This window comes from Lissotriton helveticus, chromosome 3_2 (genome assembly GCF_964261635.1).
Source record: "Lissotriton helveticus chromosome 3_2, aLisHel1.1, whole genome shotgun sequence".
NCBI lineage: Eukaryota > Metazoa > Chordata > Amphibia > Caudata > Salamandridae > Lissotriton > Lissotriton helveticus.
Window position 1 is genome coordinate 486,744,447 of NC_136062.1, and position 17,348 is coordinate 486,761,794.

At 46.7% G+C, this 17,348-nt stretch overlaps 1 protein-coding gene across 1 annotated transcript in view; it reads left to right on the forward strand.

Annotated features, from left to right (window-relative positions):
* Positions 1-17,348, forward strand: part of CSTPP1 (centriolar satellite-associated tubulin polyglutamylase complex regulator 1) — a 403,270-nt gene that overhangs the window by 232,138 nt on the left and 153,784 nt on the right. Inside the window, exon 4 of the mRNA XM_078684705.1 lies at positions 3,921-4,005. Coding sequence (XP_078540831.1) covers positions 3,921-4,005 — 85 coding nt within the window. The remainder of the gene's footprint in view (positions 1-3,920; positions 4,006-17,348) is intronic.

Sequence of the window (17,348 nt, forward strand, 5' to 3'; positions counted from 1 at the left end):
GTTCTCCCGTTCCTCCCGGGTGATAGACTGCCCTGCTGGTGTTCTCCCGTTCCTCTGGGTGATAGACTGCCCTGCTGATGTTCTCCCGTTCCTCTAGGGTGATAGACTGCCCTGCTGGTGTTCTCCCGTTCCTCTGGGGTGATAGACTGCCCTGCTGATGTTCTCCCGTTCCTCTGGGGTGATAGACTGCCCTGCTGGTGTTCTCCCGTTCCTCTAGGGTGATAGACTGCCCTGCTGGTGTTCTTCCGTTCCTCTAGGGTGATAGACTGCCCTGACGATGTTCTCCCGTTCCTCCGGGGTGATAGACTGCCCTGACGATGTTCTCCTATTCCTCTAGGGTGATAGACTGCCCTGACGATGTACTCCCGTTCCTCCAGGGTGATAGACTGCCCTGACGATGTACTCCCATTCCTCCAGGGTGATAGACTGCCCTGACGATGTACTCCCAATGCTTCAGGGTGATAGACTGCCCTGACGATGTTCTCCCGTTCCTCTAGGGTGATAGACTGCCCTGACGATGTACTCCCGTTCCTCCAGGGTGATAGACTGCCCTGACGATGTACTCCCAATGCTTCAGGGTGATAGACTGCCCTGACGATGTTCTCCCGTTCCTCTAGGGTGATAGACTGCCCTGACGATGTTCTCCCGTTCCTCCAGGGTGATAGACTGCCCTGACAATGTTCTCCCGTTCCTCCAGGGTGATAGACTGCCCTGACGATGTACTCCCAATGCTCCAGGGTGATAGACTGCCCTGACGATGTTCTCCCGATACTCCAGGGTGATAGACTGCCCTGACGATGTTCTCCCGATACTCCAGGGTGATAGACGGCCCTGCTGGTGTTCTCCCATTCCTCTAGGGTGATAGACTGTCCTGCTGATGTTCTCCCGTTCCTCCAGGGTGATAGACTGCCCTGACGATGTTCTCCCGTTCCTCCAGGGTGATAGACTGCCCCGACGATGTACTCCCGTTCCTCCAGGGTGATAGACTGCCCTGACGATGTACTCCCAATGCTCCAGGGTGATAGACTGCCCTGACGATGTTCTCCCGTTCCTCCAGGGTGATAGACTGCCCTGACGATGTACTCCCGTTCCTCCAGGGTGATAGACTGCCCTGACGATGTACTCCCAATGCTTCAGGGTTATAGACTGCCCTGACGATGTTCTCCCGTTCCTCTAGGGTGATAGACTGCCCTGACGATGTTCTCCCGTTCCTCCAGGGTGATAGACGGCCCTGCTGATGTTCTTCCAGTCCTCCAGGGTGATAGACTGTCTTGACAATGTTCTCCCATTCCTCCCAGAGGTTGTAGTGCCTTTCCTGTGTGATTGAGTGCCCTATCATTGTTCTTTCGTCCTCTTCGTCCATCCCAGGAGGAAGAGTGGTTGAGTGGAGGAGTGTGGCTCACTGATTAGTGCGGCAAACCCTGATGCAGAGGTCTGGCCCGGGACCAGGGTTCAATTCCCGACGCGGCAGGGTACTGAGCCCAAAATGTCCACGGACTCGATAATTCTCGCCTTGGTGCCTATTCTAATCATGGGGTCCTACGCTACAACACTGGGCAATAGTTGCTTAATCTCCACTACGGCGGCCCACCCGCGGCGGGATGCCTGGCTTTCACCCTGGGGATACCCAGTAGGGTTTATCTCACAGGGAAAAGCCAGGACGGCTTCCCAAAGCAAGCGCCTTGATGCCTTCGGGTGATACGTGCGCTATATAAATCGCAATACATTTACATTAACAGTGGGTGATCAGCTCTTCGTGGGCCTCGCTGGGGAACATGAGGGAGGAGGAGGCGGGAAACAGACTATCTCCAGATGGAAGTTACATTGATGGACTTTCCTTTGTGTGAAGATATCAGCCTTTGTGTAAGTTCTTAGGCCGGGTCTGACTAATAATCTCCTTCCACCAGAGCCAAAGCTGCTACACATGGATGGTGCCCAGAGGGTCCGTTCTCGATATCTGCCGGAATGCAACAGACACGTCTGGTCACACATGTTCCCGACGCACTACTGCCGGTGTCGTATCCATCAGAAGAACGTACTTCCCTTCGGTAACGCTCTTTCTGGTGGATATCCTGTCTAACTGCAGATTCCCCAACATCCCACCTCGATTCCTTTGATCCAGACTAAAATGATCTGAATTAGAGATAAGCACACTGTCACAGCTTGGTACTAAGGGCTCCGCGTCCAGCGGGGCAGCAGCCTTCAGAGTGAGATGAGCTGCAGCTGAGAGGCATTTTCTGTTCGAATCCTTCTGCTAATATCTGTGCTTAATTTGAGCCGGTGGGTCCCGGGGCTTGGCACCTGCAGTTAATTGTCAACACGGGCACTTATGGCAGTCTGCCACATGGTGGCGCTGTTTATCCTATTTGGAGATGAGCGCAACAACAGTTGTTTAGAAATTCAATGTACATTAAAAGTGGCTAAAAGCCGTTCTGATGGCTCATAAATTGTCAGATTTGTCACACTTTTATGGGTGTGATAATTAGCAGTTGTGTTTATTCTGTCATTGGCAACACTGGCAGGGGCAATGGGAGGGGCAAGCAGCAGTGTCCCCCTAACCAGGATCCTGGCACTTATTTTGTTTACCTTTTTAACACTGGCTGATATTTATTTTTATTTATAAAGTTTTATATAGCGCGAACAAGATCCCGAGGGATATCAGAGCGCTTTACAATATGATGGAAGGAAGGACATACATGCAATATCCACATCAAGTGGGGAAAAAAAATACAGGAATAATCGCAGATTACAGGACAATTGCACCCAGGAGGGGCATACAGCAAAGATGTAGGGGGCAACGAGGGGGGGTCAGCAGTATGCAGCAAAGAAGAATTGTGAATCTTTTGGCTTCCACTTTGAACGCGTCACTGAGGAGATTCTGCTACTTCTAATATCTCGCGAGACTTTTAAATGAAAGTATTTCCATGCTTCAATTATACTCTCAGCGATGTTTTTAGGAGAATGACTAATATTTCACAGAAACAGTTTTCGACTTCACCCCCCTCTCCAGTGCAGACAGTCATCTGGCCCTTATTATCTGGCATTTCTGTGGCTGGGGCATCTCGTGAAGCACTGGCGCCCCCCAGAGGCCATGTCTGAGATCAGTTGAAAAGTAACTAGGGCTCCCGGTATTATGGTATTTATTTTTTTAACATTTCCGTCTGTATTTATCCACATTTATTTTTGGCCCAACTTGTTGGCTTTTATACATATTTATTTTGTGTTTTGAGAATAAATTGTGCCGTAAAATGTTGTATTTCCATGTTTATTTAACTTTTGAACGAGCACTCATAGCGTGATGCCTGTCATGATTTAGCAAATTACGCAGCCACGTATAACAAAACACTACATTCACAGGCAGGGCCGGACTGAGAACCACAACCGGCCCAGGCAAAGTGCTCGGCTGCCCCCTCCCCTCCTCACTGGGGGGGGGGGGGTTAGAGAGGGGCGGGGGGGGGGGGGGGAGTTGGAGGTGCCACTGAGCTCTTCGCCGGGGCCTGTTTCGGCCGATTTTGGTACAGGGCCGATTTTGCAAAAAACGGCCCTGTAACAAAAACGGCCCCAAGCCGTGCGGCGCACCGGGGTATTGCCCGGTGCCCGCTAAAGCCAGTCGGGCCCTGTTCACAAGTACAGATTAGCGTTATGCTACAAATATATGTTAACATATGCCTGTATTTGAAGAAATCACATTCTGTTTTTTAACACTCAATGCTGTCTCTCTGCTCAGCTGTTGCCTGGAATTCATGAACGACAGCACAAAGAGTCTCTCGCAACATGCACCATTTACAGTATGTTTCCGCTTTTAAAAATAAATACAGACAGGAAACACATTGTTTTCTGTCTGTATTTAACTGTAAAAATCAGTAAAAACGGAAAACCGGAAGCCTTAAAAGTAATGCATCTTTCCTTCCCTCCTTTAGATCTGCTGACGGCCGCCGAGTACCACTCCCTGCTGCAGTTGCTGTGCCCGGACTTCCCCGTGGACGTCACTCAAAAGGCAGCCAGGTGAGACCGCTTTATTGTCGACTTAACTACATCCCATCGGTGTCCACGCATTCGTGCAATGCCCACTTGTGGCCAGGCAGACCCACACTGCCCACTTGTGACCAGGCAGTGACCAGGCAGACCCGCACTGTCCACTCGTGGCCTGACATGCTCATACTGCCCACTTGTGACCAGGCAGACCCAGACTGCCCACTCGTGTCCTGACATGCCTATACTGCCCACTTGTGACCAGGCAGACCGACACTGCTCACTAGTGACTAGACATGTTCACACAACCCACTGTTGCACTGTCCACATGTGACCACAGTACCCCCTTGTGTCCATGCACACACACTGCTCACTTGTGATCACACGGGTCCACAATGGCCCCTCGTGTCCTGCATGCCCACACTGAGTACTTGTGCCCCTGCACACGTCCACACTGCTTGCTCATGTCCACTCTTGTCAACACTGTTCACCTCTGCCAGACACGCTGCCCTAAGACTGCCCACTTGTGTCTATGCACACCCACATTGCCCACTTCCGTCCATGCACACTGCACTGCCTACTTGTGTCTATGCACACCACACTGCCAACATGTGTGCATGTACGCTTACACTGCCCACTTGTCTCTGCACACACACGTTTTCCCACTGTCATCCACGCAGACACACATTATCCACTCGTGTTCATGCACACACACACACACACACTGCCTACTTGTGTCCATACAAGCCACATTGCCTATGTGTGTCCATGCGCACCACACTTTATGCACACCACAATTCATTACTCTGCCATCTCCTCTACCATCCGTCAGGAAACACTACCTCATTCAGAGAACACCTCTCCGACCTGATAACTCACTACTCACTCCGTGACTCCAACAACTTAATTCTTGGCAACCTCATTATACACTAGAATGAAAAAAAAACACACTAATCAAAACCCTAAACGATCTCCTAATCAACTACAACCTCACCCAACACTGCATTGAGAAAACCCACAATAGAGGCTCAATCCTGGATGCCATTATCGCACAACCAGATTTAGTTTCAATTGACCACTCCTTGCCCGTTGACTGGTCTGATCACCATATCATTCTCTTCCACATCCACCAAAAGACCCAGTGTCAGTCCCGCACGCTAGCCCCCCCCCACCGCAGATGGGAAAGAAATCTAAGTCAGATTCCCCTTGAAGACCTGGAGGAAAGGCTAAACTCCCTCCTCCCCAACCACAAAGGTGAGCTCTCAACAACAGAACTCATCTCCCACTACAACTCTACTATGTCCTCCGTTATGGATCAAATATCCCCCTGAAACTGAAAAGAGTCAGGAACATACCATCAAGATCATGGTTCAACACAGACATAAACTCCGAAAGAAGAGAACTAAGAGCTGCAGGAAGACTCTGGCGCAACAACCCGTCCACAATCCTACGAGATAGACTGAAATCAGTTCGATGAAAATATAAAAAACACATAATGAACGAAAAATCTTCCTTCTTTTGTAGTGCCCTTGCTAATGCTAAAAACAGGCCCAAAGAACTCTCCAATCTCATTGGGCAACAAACTTCCAAACCCGCTTCAACACCAGCCGCGGCCTCAAAAGACCTATGCGATAATTTTGCCAATTTCTTCACTGACAAAATCACCAAGATAGAACTCTCCATGGACATTCACCGTAGTCCCCCTGCCAGCAAATTGCCTCCAGAAACTGTGGTAAATAAATAATTAATTACCGGTTCTATTTTTCAGGATACTCATATAAACAGATAGCTCAATAAATAAGAGTCAAGATTCGAGGTAGCTGGAGTTTACAGGCTTTAATCAGGCATAAAGGACAGGAACAGGACAGCCTGTACGGGAATAGGATGGCAGCTGCCGGGGGCAGGAAAAAAGGCTAGGCTGGGACAGGCTAACTTTTAATAACAGTGCACAGTATATATATCAAAATAAATGCATTACATTCAATACAGTAGGCGTAGCAGTAGGCGTGGTTCGTAACAGTCGCGAAAGATAAGGGCAAAATGATGTAACAAGAAGGCGTGTACAGGGCGTATACATAGACATGTGATGCAAACGTAACAGAATATGTCATAAACGGGGCGGAAACATGGAGGGGGCTACCTGAGCAGCTGGGACCTCTAACCTAGTGGTGCGCACAAATGGGCAATGACGTGTTACCAGGGAGAACTGGGGGCTATGACTTCTGCGCTAGAAGAGGAGGCTAAAGTCTGGAGTGTCAGAGCGACATGTACCCAGGCATATCTAGTATCTGGTGTTTAGAGTACATGTTGATAGAATCCAAAAGTTATCAGGGCAAAGGCTAATAGACTCTAAGACTGGTGCATGCATAATTCTATATGTAGTGCGTGTGCGAGGAATATTCTATGAACATTAATACAGTATTTCTCTTACATGGAGACATAAAGGCTAGACCATGACGGAAACTATTGATGCGATTCAGTAGCTTAGGAATGCAGAGAAGGAAGGGCTGAACTGATAACTAGAAACATAACATACTCTTGGCAGACTGGGAGGCAGAGCCAGGCCGGGCCGGGCACTGCATGGCAAGAAGTAAGCTAAGGGTCAGGGATGCAGGTGGGGGCTGTATCGCTCCTCGGAGAGGGTTCAGGAGACAGGAGCTGAATCTGAGTCCGGGCCCTTTTGAGGCCTAGAAACGGGGACAATTCAATGAATTAACGTGCACACTGTAAAATGTGGCAACGTAGGTTTACATGGGCCTAATACTCGTTGCTTTCACGAAGACTGGAAACTGGCATATGGAGATGGACACAACTGTAATTGCGTCTTTAATCGATCAGAGGGGAATACATGCATATCGATCATGCACATATAACAAAATATGGGGAACACGTAGGCACATACATCATGGCAAAATTTACTTTTCCACATTCCCTCCTTGTGCCCTACGTTTCCATCAGGAAACATCTATATTCATGATACCATCTATCATTTCATATAGCATCATTTGCTCGTCTCGAATTGTCTTGGAACGGGATTTAGGACTAGGAATACAAGAGGTAGCACAAATGCCGCAAATCGCAGGGCCACATTGTATACAGAGGCAGCAACTGAATATGATCATTACTGCAATACCTAGGAATGACAATACTTTCCATCCCCAGGCAGATATGATACTCCAGAGCCAACCGGACCATGTCCAGGTGCCTGGATTCTGGTGTAACTGATGGGCAATTTTATGAAGTCTGGTTATAGCTGAATAAACAGACGGCGCGTTATTAGAAATGAAAATGCAGCAACTAGATCCGATAACTCTACATGCTCCTCCTCTATCGGCCAATATGACGTCAAGAACGAGACGATTTTGGAGCACGACAAATCTCATAGCAGATTGCTCTTCGGTTAAGTTACCTAGAGCAGAAGTAGTCTCATTCACTACTGCTTCAAGGGTTCTGGTTAACCTACGTATTAACTTACTATTCTGGATAGGTCCTATAAAGAAGAAGAAACCTTTATTGAAGTCTTGATACTGTTCTAGAGTAGTTTCAGTTTGATCGACAATTGGGGACTCAATCTCCCTTCTATGTCTGACGTGTACTAGATGTGTGTTTCTGTGATAATCAGATGGGGCTAGAAAAACTGGTGGCAGTAGGAAGGCAATGTAACATGTTCCATCCCAATCGAGGGGCAGACGAACATATGCGGTCTGACCACAAAGAAAATAAGAATGACGTGAGGCTTTGAAAATAGATTTCCCACTGTCACTATACTCGACAATAGTAGTACAATCACTATGTCCTACATGTGCGGAACCATTCTTTCTGACACATAATTCGCCTTTGACTGGTAGTACTGAAATAGCAGGTAAATCTGGAGTAGTATCAGACTGAACATTCAGGACCATAAAATTCGAAGAATAATTACCTAAATCATATACTTCATTTTCTAGATCTAACCCTGTTCTATGGGAGAGACCTTGCTTGTCTGGGAAACATGTTCTATTCAGAAGGGACATATCATTTGAGGATGACGTTAACGTGGACCATGCTCCACACGAACCATTATGTGAAAACGGATAAGGAAAAAGTGGTAGAACTCCCTTCGGTGTCTGGAAAGGGGGGAGTCGACCACACACCCAACAATTAGTGGCATTGCTGGTCTGGTGTGAATAGTGTAACATTCTAATAAATGTGTTATTGCGCATAGCAAGACGATAGGATAGCTCGTGAGGAGGCAGATCACTAAATGTGTGCTCTACTGTAGCATTAGCAAACTTGTTTACATGTGAACTTGGAAAACATAAATGTAAAGCATAACTTGTGCAGGTAACCATAAAACTCACATATAACAAAAAACTTAGAATGATCACATCGTATAGAGTTTTGACTAACTCTCTCACTATGGGGGTCTATCTCATACATGTCAGAAACCTGTCTAACCGTTTCACCCGAGAGGGACTTAGACAATTAAACTGGCTGACTTATTTTACTAGACCGAAGCTTTTCTTTATACTCCTGTTGCGGAGTTTTCTCTAACAGAGGAACTTTCAGTTCAAGATTCAGATCAGAGTCTGGTTTCAGGCAGTCTTTCGAAATGTCCTTTGAAAATGTCTTTTCACGAACTCCATGGAACTTATGGGACAGATGGACCCACCCCTTGCGGCCTTCCAACTTCACGGCCGTGCGGGTGGTCAGGAGAACAAGTCGCGGCTCCTTCCAACGAGGCTCCAGCGGACTTGAACGATCAAAGTTCCGTACTAGCACGAGGTTGCCTGGAATGACTTCATGCGGTTTCACCTCGGTGTTGTCTGGAAATGCGGCGGCAACCTGTGAACGACAAGAGTGTAGGGCAGACATCAAGGAAGCTAGGTAATCTGTCAGCATATTACTGGAAACATCTGTAATACTGCGGGGTCTAGGTGTACCCCACATGTTTGGGGGGCGGCCGAATACGACCTCATACGGGGACAGACCTGATCGGGAATGTGCAACCATCCGTGTATAAAATAGAGCAACTGGCAGGGCAACTAGCCAGTCTACACCTTTCTCTTTGCATACTTTAGCAATGCGATTTTTCAACGTCTGATTATGTCTCTCTACGAGACCGGCTGCTTCAGGATGGCGCACACAATGGAACTTCCACTGGTACCCTAACAGAAGGGAAATATGTTTCATAAGCTCAGATGAGAATGGCTGGCCGTTATCAGAATACACGACCCTAGGGAGTCCATAGCGGGGAAAGAATTCACGAACCAACTGCCTGGCAGTGGTCGCGGCTGTGTAATCTGGAACTGGATATGCTTCTGTCCACCTGGACAAAGCGCATACAACTACGAGGACATACTTGAAACCTCGACATCGCTCCATCTGAATGTAATCCATCTGGAGGACTTCAAAAGGGTGGTCAGGAGGTTGGAATCCACCTTGTTCCACCGGGACACTTTTACCTGGATTGAACTGGCAACATATCATACAAGTACGGACTTTCTGCTTGGCTGCAGCTCGTAAGTGCTTGTTGAACCAAAGGTTCTGAATACTGTCTAACATAGCTTTTTCTCCTAAATGTGCTGGACTATGTGCGGTATTAATAATGACTTGAACCATAGAGTCGGGGAGAAACCATGTGGCTTTTCCCTTCGTCACCCATCCTTGATCTGTCTGGACCCCTCCTTGTTCGGACCATTTCTTGATTTCTTCGGGAGTAGCATGTAACTGTATGTCTATGACATCTTGTGTAGGGTCCTTGACTGTCATACAAGTAGTCTGATCTGTAGTGAGTGTCTGTATCGTGTTAACTGGAATGTCTGGAGTCTGAGCTGTAAGCTTGGCTGTTCGATCTGCTAGATCGTTACCTTGGGAAATGATGTCAGTAACGTTCGTATGTGCCTTGCACTTCATGATAGCGATAGCTGTCGGTAAATGTATTGCATCTAACAGAGCTTGAATGAGGAGACCATGCTGAATCTTGGTTCCATGAGAAGTCATGAAACCTCTCTCCTGCTGCCAGAGCACTCCGAAGTCGTGTACGACTCCGAATGCGTAACGTGAATCTGTATATATGTTTACTTTCAGGTTCTTGGCACGTATGCAGGCTTGGGTCAGAGCAACTAGCTCTGCTGCTTGAGCAGATAGGGTGTCAATGCGATGTGTTTCTATAACTTCAGTTTCAGTAGTCACTGCATACGCGGCTACTAGTTCTCCTGTACTTGTTCTCATACATGAACCATCCACATAAAGTGTCAGGTCAGGATCAGGTAATGCAATGTCTGTCAGGTCTTGTCTTGGCTTAGTCATAGTGTTAACAACTTCCACACAGTCATGTGTGGCAGGATTTGAAGTAACTGACGGTAACAGTGTAGCAGGATTTAGAATGTTGCAGCGTCTGATTTCTATGTGTGGCTGGAACAGTGTCAGTTCATAAGCTGTTAAACGTGCAATTGTCAAGTGCTGAGTCTGTGTTCGGTTTAAAAGAACTTCCACGGAGTGTGGAACCTGTACTGTCAGGAAGTGTCCTAACACTATGGAATCACTTTGTCTGATTGCTAGAGCTGTGGCTGCAACTGACTTGAGGCACGCAGGCAGCGCCTGGGCTACTGGATCTAATGTGCTTGAAAAATAAGCACAGGGCTTGTATTGTCCTGCTTGATCTTGTGTGAGAACAGATAATGCAGTACCATCACGTTCTGTGACAAAAAGTGTAAAAGGCTTACTGTAGTTCGGTGTAGCTAGAACAGGTGCTTGACATAAGGCTTTCTTTAATTCATTAAAAACAAGTGTATGTTCTTGGGTCCAAGGGAGGACAGTCGATACGGCTGCCCCCTGTGTCGTTAACTGTATCAGTGGCTTGGCTAGAAATGCGTACTGAGGAATCCATTGTCTGCAATAAGAAGTGAGGCCAATAAAAGCTTGTACCTCCTTCTGTGTCTTGGGCTGTGGAAGACTCGCTATTAACTGGATACGGTCTGGTGTCAACTGCCTACCCCACTTGGACAGTAAGTGGCCTAAGTAGATCACTTGCTGGACACAGAATTGTAATTTGGAAGGGGACACCTTGTGCCCCTGCTCGGCCAGAAAATACAGAACCGTAAGTGACGCACGCTCGCAGTCACGTCCAGAACGGGCTGTGATCAGTAGATCATCGACATACTGGAGCAGGGCAGTGTCAGTTGGCATGTGAATATTGTCTAGTTGTCTCTTAAGTGCTTGACTGTAAATACTAGGACTTTCTGTGAAACCTTGAGGAGCTCGTGTAAATTTATAGCTCCTTCCATTTAAACAAAAACCAAAAAGGTACTGGCTGTCTGGATGAATGGGAACACTGAAAAACGCGTTCTTGAGGTCGATAACAGTAAAAAATGTAGCTTCAGAATCAATGGCTGTCAATAGGGAAGAAATATCTGGGACTACTGGATACTGGGGTATGATACATTTATTAAGCTCTCGAAGGTCAATCACTAATCGATATACTGGAGGTGCATTGGGATCAGTACGTTTCAGGACTGGAATGATAGGAGAATTACATGCATTGGAGTCAGTTTCTACAACCACTCCTTGAGCAATAAGCTCGTCAATAATTTTGGATAAGGCTGCTACAGCCTCAGGTGGCAATCTGTACTGTCGGATTCGTGGCAAAACTATACCTTGTTTGAGAGTCACACGATGGGGTGTGATGTGCATACATCCTACATCAGTTGGACCTTGCGCCCATAAATGCTGCGGGACATTCAAGAGTCTTGGATCAAAATCACGTAATACATAGTGACCTTTGAAGTCACGTAAAAACAATCGGATTCCTTCTGGGGAACAGCAAATTACTGCACCTAATTCTTTTAACGTTCTGATGCCTAATAAATTTTCTGGACATGATTTCGTAAGTAACAAATCAGTAGTTCGGGACAATGGACCAACTTCTAGAGTAACTGGTTTTGAAATCTCATTAACAATTGGCTTTCCTGAAAATCCAAGGGAAACATTTTTAGAGCCTGAGAGCGGAGCCCCTGGAACCTCGTCATGACTGAGAGTAGTCCTACTTGCCCCTGTATCAATCAGAAACTTTCTGTCTTTCCCTAATACTTGACTGTGTACATAGGGACCCTCTTGATCTACAGGTATCTCGATGAGAGGCAAGCCTACCTCCCTCTCTAGGCTGTTTCATGAATACTGTTGATACTCTGGATACTCTGTCTGGGCATACTGATACATTTGCTGTGTAACGTGTTGTGTTGCAGCTATAGGCTGCGATGCTGGAACTGTCTGTTGTGCATTCTGTGGTGACTGAGAAGTCTGTGAAACTTGTTCTTGTCTAGGCGGACGTGGTCTTTCTTTAGTCTTACCAGTAGCTATGTTGTGTTTCAGAACTGCACACTCATTTATAAAATGACCTGGCTGTTTACAGTAATTGCAAGTCCCTTTAACGGGAGCTGCAGGATGACTGGCTTGATTCGGACCCCTCTTCTGACTGTCTTGTGGAACAGATTGTGCAACTAATACTTTCATTTTCGTGTCTTTCATACGTCTCCTTTCGTGTTCTTGCTCTTCCCTGATTCTATTCTGGTGATACTGGAGCATCTGTAACATTTGGGACGGAGTATTAGCTTGCCAACTACTTTCGACTTTTAATACTCGATTTTTAACTTGTGGACTTGAGTTCTCGACTAGTTTGGTAACAAAAAGATGAGGGTACGACTCGCTACTTGTCTTCAGACCACTGTTAATAATAAAACATTTTTCAAATCTAGAATAAAAATCACTAGTGTCTTCATCCTGTTTCTGTTTACAAGCTGAGATTGCATCCCAATCTTCCTTTTTCGTGGCTAGTAACCTTGGCAAAACCTGAATCAATAACTCGGGCAATTCTTTACATTTGTCCCCAAGACCGGTACCTGGTACTCGTGAAGTATCTTCAGCTTCTAGAGCTGTCCAATCTATCTTTTTCTCTCCCACCTCCCATTCCTTTTCCTTGAGTTTCTCATATACCCCTGCGGGCAACAGGACCTTTAACATTTTAATGACATCTGGATATGTGTATTCTCCCATACGGAGCATGTCTTTTAACTCTCGATGGAACCCTGCTGGATCTTTGTCGTGACAGGGAATTAATTTTTTCATCTCTAAGAGTTCCATCTTGGTGATAGGGGTGTAAACAAATACTCGTTGCATTTCACCACCCGCTGTCCTAACTGGGTGTACTTCTCGTAACGGATGCTGTCTATCTATGTAAAATGATTTACTTCCTGGGGGTGAGACATGAACAAAATGCGGATTCAGAAACGTTCGGTATTTGTGGCGCTGTTCTAGAATGACACTAATTAAATCGGTACCTAGACCTCTCCATCTATACTGGAGTAACTCGTTCAGAACATCATGCAACGGACCTGGATCAGAATGCTGACCCTCATACTGTGTAATGAGGTGCTGGATCATATACATACCCACCAGTCGCTGCTCGGCTGGGGGCAATTTCAGAAACATTTGTGCCACTATTTCGTCTGGAAAAGTGGTAGAATCAGTAGTCCATCGGACTGCTGATCGGGCTAATTCTTGTTCATGCATGGTACTAAGTTCACTATAACCGATTCGTGATTTCAGAATGTGATCGGTGGCTTGGAATACTTGCTCAAGAGAACCTTGTTCTGGTGCTGGTGAAGGAAAAACTTTCTTGTGTTCTAGGCGTGAATGTCGGTCGGGAAGTCTAGTTCTACCTACATACGCTATTCTGGTGGGATTCTCGTCGTCTACCTCTTCGGTAGAAGAGTTGTCTTCTTTCTCGCTTACTTGTGCTGCTTTTCGTTTCTCGTGTAACCTTATTATTTCTTTACGAATTTTCTTGTACATACTCTCTATACTAGCTAGTGTCTTATGTCTTCCCTCGGCTATATGATCACTCCACTTTGTCAGGACTTTCATTTCGGTCGGATCTTTAGTTGGATAATCTTGTTCCCTTATTAAACAATTAATTAGAAACTTTAAAAGCATGAGCTGAATCTCGACTTTTCTTTGAGACATGGCCTCGCCAATACTTCCTGGATCATCTCCTGTACGGATGAAACGATATATTCTGTCTAGATCTTCTTTCATATTCGGTAGGGTGTCCAAATACTCGGTTACCCGTCTTACACGCAATGAATATATGACCATATCATTGTCGCCTGGGACTGGATCATAACGGCATTCGGTGAGAGCTCGCTTGATATCTGCAACGGACTGGGGTTTGGGCGTACGCTGTAACGCACGTTCATGTAACTCGAGAAATGACGGACGTTTGTGTTGCGGCGGGGTTCCAGGAGGACTTCCCCCCCCCCCGCGGCTCCTAAACTAGAATCGTCGACTGGTACCATTCGTGCTGGCAGAGTGACTGATGTAGCGGGTACTTGTACTGTGGGCTGGACCGGGGGTACCGTAACAGGTGCTGTAACGGGTGCCCCGGTGGCTGGAGGAACAGGAATTACATTATTTACGGGAGCTGGCGGAACAGGATTTGCATATTCTGGGACTGTGTCGTCCAAATAGGACGAGAGAAAAATATCAGCTGCAGTCGGTTTGTGACGTAGCTTAATCGGAACTAATGGCGGCGGGAAATTACATGGTGCTTCCGGGGTTGCTTTCGGCAAGCCCTCGGCAAGAAGAGGATACATACCCTTAATAAGGGCATTTCTCTGTCTGTCTGACTGTTCGGCTTTAACTCGTTCACCTACTTCGATCAATTCCCTTTCTTGGGCTCTTTCTGAGGATTCCCTACTTAATTCTGATTTTCTGATTTCTTTTTCGGTTCTTTTATGAGATTCTTTGCGCCATAACTCGATGGCATCTTTCTGGGACTGTCTGGCTTTCTTTTTCCATAATGCTTCTTCTACTCGCATGATACACTCGGCATCCCATGTACCTGACACGGGCCATCTATATTTCTCTTCTAATTCCTTGGTGTACTCCACCCATAAGTCTAGATATAATATGGCACTTATGCCATGCTTATGATACATAAAATGACCTGGACTGTCCCTAGGCGGGACAGGAACTGCTTCCTCGAGCAGACCTTTTCTGGTTTTTAACTGACGTAATTTCGAGAATAGAGGCATGATTTAGACTGGAGTCTGGACACAATACAATACACAATAAACACAATAATAACTGAAAAACGAATCACTCATACCACGACATTGAAAACACATGGAATAACATTTAGAATAACAGTTCGAACAGAATATTACCTGGTATACTGAGAACAGAATACATGAATTTCTCGACAACAGAACTTACTAGAATTTACTAGATGCACTGCTAAAACAGTACGAAACTTACCGGTCCCATGAAGAGACACGTCAGGACCCGCATCCACCTAGGTGGACACTTCGTGTTGGATCTGTGTACCCAAACCCACGGACCAGAGACAAATTACTTTTGACCCTGTCTAGATACTACCCCAGCAACGGTACTCACCGGGCAGCAAGAACGGAAGGCCTCGGACTGGACTGGACTGCTACGACGACGGACTACGAACTTCGGACTTCAGTTACAGGTGGGCCTCCGGATACCTCGGACCTTGGACTCTCGGCTTGGGCTCTGGTCGGGACTCGCCGCGTTCCTCCACCGCCTCGTCTGGATGCTGGACCGCAACCTCCGTCTCCTCCGTGGGCCTGAGGGATACTTGAAGCAGAAATATCTGCACGTGCACGGTATGGTTCCGTCACTGCTGCAGAGGATCAGGGGGCCTGCGTGGCTTCTCCGGCGCGTGGGGAAAGGGCAAGTCCCTATTCGGGCGCCATTATGTGGTAAATAAATAATTAATTACCGGTTCTATTTTTCAGGATACTCATATAAACAGATAGCTCAATAAATAAGAGTCAAGATTCGAGGTAGCTGGAGTTTACAGGCTTTAATCAGGCATAAAGGACAGGAACAGGACAGCCTGTACGGGAATAGGATGGCAGCTGCCGGGGGCAGGAAAAAAGGCTAGGCTGGGACAGGCTAACTTTTAATAACAGTGCACAGTATATATATCAAAATAAATGCATTACATTCAATACAGTAGGCGTAGCAGTAGGCGTGGTTCGTAACAGTCGCGAAAGATAAGGGCAAAATGATGTAACAAGAAGGCGTGTACAGGGCGTATACATAGACATGTGATGCAAACGTAACAGAATATGTCATAAACGGGGCGGAAACATGGAGGGGGCTACCTGAGCAGCTGGGACCTCTAACCTAGTGGTGCGCGCAAATGGGCAATGACGTGTTACCAGGGAGAACTGGGGGCTATGACTTCTGCGCTAGAAGAGGAGGCTAAAGTCTGGAGTGTCAGAGCGACATGTACCCAGGCATATCTAGTATCTGGTGTTTAGAGTACATGTTGATAGAATCCAAAAGTTATCAGGGCAAAGGCTAATAGACTCTAAGACTGGTGCATGCATAATTCTATATGTAGTGCGTGTGCGAGGAATATTCTATGAACATTAATACAGTATTTCTCTTACATGGAGACACAAAGGCTAGACCATGACGGAAACTATTGATGCGATTCAGTAGCTTAGGAATGCAGAGAAGGAAGGGCTGAACTGATAACTAGAAACATAACATACTCTTGGCAGACTGGGAGGCAGAGCCAGGCCGGGCCGGGCACTGCATGGCAAGAAGTAAGCTAAGGGTCAGGGATGCAGGTGGGGGCTGTATCGCTCCTCGGAGAGTGTTCAGGAGACAGGAGCTGAATCTGAGTCCGGGCCCTTTTGAGGCCTAGAAACGGGGACAATTCAATGAATTAACGTGCACACTGTAAAATGTGGCAACGTAGGTTTACATGGGCCTAATACTCGTTGCTTTCACGAAGACTGGAAACTGGCATATGGAGATGGACACAACTGTAATTGCGTCTTTAATCGATCAGAGGGGAATACATGCATATCGATCATGCACATATAACAAAATATGGGGAACACGTAGGCACATACAACATGGCAAAATTTACTTTTCCACAAAACGGAAGAGACTACTCCCAATCACCCCGCAAACCTATGGAAATCTTTAAATCCCATCTCCGAAGCAGAGATAATCAAAATGATTTCCAACTCCAAACCCTCAGCACACTTCATGGATCCCATACCTGCCCAACTGGCCAAAAGCTCACACTCTCCCTAACCCTGCTCTGGACAGAGATGATAAACAGCTCCCTAAGCACTGGAACCATGATGGACTGTCTCAAAATTGGCCAAGTAACACCTCTACTGAAAAAACCGGGCTCCGACACAAACGATCTGAACAACTTCAGACCCATCTCCAACCTCCCTCTCCTTGCGAAAATCCTGAAAAGATGTGTTCTCCTCCAACTTACACAACACCTGGACATTGCCAACCTTCTTGACCCCCACCAATCGGGTTTCAGAAAAGGATGC